This window comes from Pterocles gutturalis, unplaced genomic scaffold (genome assembly GCF_000699245.1).
Source record: "Pterocles gutturalis isolate BGI_N339 unplaced genomic scaffold, ASM69924v1 scaffold11493, whole genome shotgun sequence".
In the NCBI taxonomy this organism is placed as follows: Eukaryota; Metazoa; Chordata; class Aves; order Pterocliformes; family Pteroclidae; genus Pterocles; species Pterocles gutturalis.
The window spans coordinates 24,556-28,289 of record NW_010120530.1 but is presented as its reverse complement, the minus strand read 5'-3'; the positions used below and the strand labels follow the sequence as shown (position 1 = coordinate 28,289).

At 50.2% G+C, this 3,734-nt stretch overlaps 1 protein-coding gene across 1 annotated transcript in view; it reads left to right on the top strand.

The window, feature by feature from the left end:
* The window catches only part of LOC104464283 (exocyst complex component 1-like), a 4,595-nt gene extending 2,064 nt beyond the window's left edge, over positions 1-2,531 (top strand). Inside the window, exons 5-8 of the mRNA XM_010076941.1 lie at positions 82-265; positions 1,064-1,263; positions 2,094-2,288; positions 2,376-2,531. Coding sequence (XP_010075243.1) covers positions 82-265; positions 1,064-1,263; positions 2,094-2,288; positions 2,376-2,531 — 735 coding nt within the window. The remainder of the gene's footprint in view (positions 1-81; positions 266-1,063; positions 1,264-2,093; positions 2,289-2,375) is intronic.
* The last annotated feature ends 1,203 nt before the right edge of the window (positions 2,532-3,734 follow it).

The following is a 3,734-nucleotide window of genomic DNA, read 5'->3' as shown; positions in this document are numbered from 1 at the left end:
AAGGAAAAGGTGTGCACATTTAGCATGCCCTAAAATGTCCTATCAGACCTGAGGGTGCTGTGGTTTTTGTGTTGTTGCCAGGGAACCTTGTGCAAAGAGATCGAGGAGGCAAAGATGCCCAGCAAGATGAGGGGTGGGATCCTGCCCTCCGTGAGCCGCTTTGAGGAGTTTGTTAACTTCTCAGAGGAGGTGTTCCGGACAGCTCGGCGGAGAGGGGAGCTGGACAAAGCACATCGCAGGCTGGCCAGCAGCGTCTTCAGCAGCAGTGAGTACATGGCTGGATGCATCGGTCAGGCAAATGTGTACCTGCGGCTTCAGGAGTTACTAGCCATCAACAGAGGCATCAGATCATCAGGTTCTTCTTCTGACATGAGTAGGGGCCTTGGGATTAGCAGCAGCCAAAGAGCAACCCCCCCTGAAAGATCAAGGTGGATTTGAAGGGACAGAGAGGTTGGGAGGGCAAAGCAGGGGGCTCTCAGCAGATCCTAGTGTTGTCCCATCTGGTGCTCCCAGTGTTGGCAGAGGGACCCACTTCCCAGCTTGGAGAGGACCCAAGGGTCTGCAGGAGTACCAGCTCCAAGCCTCCAAACCACAGACCAGGAGGTGGGGTAGAGAGGCAGCTCCTACCTGCAGATGAACTTGGGGTGACCCACAGAACAGCAGCTCATAAATCCATGAACACACAAGCCCCTTCCAGGCTCTGGCAATATTTACCACAAAGCAGGTGAGTGAGGGAACCAAGCTAATGCTCAGGGATTGGTGTTTGCATTACAGCTAGTTACCCCCTCTGGTACTGGAAGAAGTCAGACAGTTCAAATGAGACAGTCCAATGACATGTTTGCTGCCAGGAAGGAGAAGGGACCTGGATGTCTCTGCACCCTTTTGGGTTATTAAATGTCCCAAGCCCAAAGCAAGGTGGTTGGAGAGCTGAACAGCCTGTGATGATGCTCACCCCAGCTCTTGGTTAAACTCTGGTGACCAAAGCCTGACAGTGTCTGCATCTGATGTCCCTCCTGAGCCAGCCTGCAGGGTCTCCATGTCCGATTTGTTCCTTTCTTTTCAGTCAATAGTCTGTCCTCAACCAACCTGAAGGTGAACACAGATATGGTCATGATGGAAAACTTCCACCACATTCACTGCTTCCTCTGCCAAAAGAAGATCAACTGCCTGGAGGACAGGAAGAGAGAAGCCAAGCAGAGGTATAGCGAGCACATGGAGAAATATGTCATCACGTACCTGGGCCATCCCCTGGAGAAGCTAAATGTGAGTACAGGATACACTGACCCATCTCAAAGGGAAATGTCACTTCACTAAATTATGGATTAACCAGTGTTCCAGTCACCCCTCCCCAAATCCAGCCTGGGACTATATTAATGTGTCATCCCATCCCCAGTGTTGACCACTCGCTGCTGGGTTTCACCACGCAGCACAGCCCCAGCAAGAGCAGGAGCATCCGATAGCCGTCTCTGCAACTCCGTGCAGCAGCATGAGGACCTGCTCAGACCCTCGCTCCGGGTTGCGTGCCTGAGCCTGGCAGACACTGGTTTAATTTTGCACAGCTGCCTGGACTAATCAGCCTAACACAGCTCCACGCTTCCCAAGCGGCTGCTTTGTTATCTGAGCTAAGAGCATCTGGCTTTGCTAACTCCAAGAGGCATCCCCCTTCCTCCCACAGCTGACAGCTGCTCCCGAGACCCTCCTTGCTCTGCTCCTTCTCTCTTCTCACTGGCCTAAAAACGTCCCACAGGCTAAGATCGGGTTGAATTTTTTATAGGGCCTGTTGCTTTCAACTTGTTTCCAGTCTTTGCTGTCAAACATCTCATAGTTTTGACGGGAAGATCAGCTTGGTGTCTCATGCTACCTGCAGCCCTGCGATGTTAATGCCTTCAAATCCTTCCTCTGCACAGGGAAGTAGAGTTTCATTGCTCAGAACAAAGCAAGTAATACATGAGGGTACTCAAAGGCCCTGTTTTCCTGGAGGATAAATGATCTCCAATACTTTATTTACGCTTAATTAGACATGGGGAGGGAACTGAGGGAAGCAGTCAGGTTTCCAGTCCACCTTGGGGCAGCTCATCTCCTTACCTTCGCAGCACTTCTTTGAAGGGGTGAAAGCCCGCGTGGTTCAAGGGGTGAAAGAAGAGGAGGTCAGCTTCCAGCTGGCCTACAGCAAGCAAGAGCTGAGGAAGGTCATCGAGAAATACCCTGGCAAGGAAGTGAAAAGAGCCCTTGAGACCCTCTACAGGAAAATGCACAAGTACCTCTCCCCAGAGGAAAATCTCTTGCCGGTAATTGGGGTGTAGTGCTGTGATGCTTTGCAGGGTTCAGGACTATCACGGGCTGCTGAAGGGAGCTGACGGTCTCTTTTTCCCCAGGTGGTGTGGCACGCTATGGAGCAGGAACTCATCCGTCAGTACCAAGAGTTTGAGGATCTGATCCAATGCTGTTATGCAGAGTCAGGGATTGCCATGGACTTCACCATGGAGGACTTGCTGAACTACTTCAGCTCCATCACCCTGTCCAACATGTAGAGGCACCCTCCTGGGATGTCTGTGGGGAGCAGCTCAGGAACCCTCATCTGCAGCTACACCTTTAAGGAGCTGAACTCAAACCCCATCCTAAGCTGAAGTTTGATATATGGGGGTTCCATCCTGAACCCAATGCCAGAGTGCCTCTCTCATTGGTCTTAGGCTACAACACACTCAGACATGCAGTTGTGTGTAGCTTTACTATATCCAGGTATGAGAACATGCACAATTACTCTACCAGCTCTTCAATAGCGATTGATGAAAGTTCAGAGTTACTAATATAAAAAGATCTATTGCTTTTAGCTAAGAAAGGATTTACTTGCCTGTGAACTGGAGTGGAGCAGTTTCCTGTTCTTACCCCATTTTCTTATGAAGCATCCCACAGCAGTGTCACAACTTGCTAATGCATATTTCTTGTTCAAAATATAGCCCCTGTATCTTCTGATGCTAATCATGGGCTAACACACGATTCCATTATAACCTTCCCTCCAAAAAGCTGAAGACGCTGAACTCTTTGGTTCAGTACAAAACAACAGCCAGGTCCATAACAACAGCACAGGATCCAGGACATCAATCTCTGAGCTGAAGTCCAGACCAGCAGCCAGACAGAAGCACATGTAGGGCTGCAGTGGAGACCAGCACCATTACATCCAAACTCAGACATAGAGTGAAACCCCTGAGAAGAGCTTAAATATGCTCCAGGGCCCATGGATGTGGGTGGAAGCCCCGGGTGAGGCTGGTCAGGACTATTAAGGCCAATTAGTGCTCTCAAAGCCCAGTCAGGGGTCACTGTCAATGGTCCCGTTACTAGCACCTGTGGGAACAACTTTGGGGGTTTTAATAGAAAAAATATCGTGATTTTTCCTACGATTAAGATTTATGTCTCATTTCTTCTCTGTCTGCCTGCTCAGCTAGACTCAGGCTGGCTGTCACTGGTGGCTTTTGCACCAAGCCAGCAGTTTAAATCCATCTGTGACTATTGCAGCTCCCTTCCTGCCCCAAAAGTGGGAACTCGGCCTTGGTGTCTGACACACAAAGCACTCCTGAGGCTGAAGCTCTGCTCTCTGCATAAATAGTTATTGGGTTCCTGTCACCTGGGATGGGAAAAAGCAGTGACGAGATGGCTGCACGGAGGGGACAGTGTCTAAAGTCAGTGAGTCAGACCTAGATTGATGCAGAGATGAGGGGGAAATAAGGTGCTGTGGA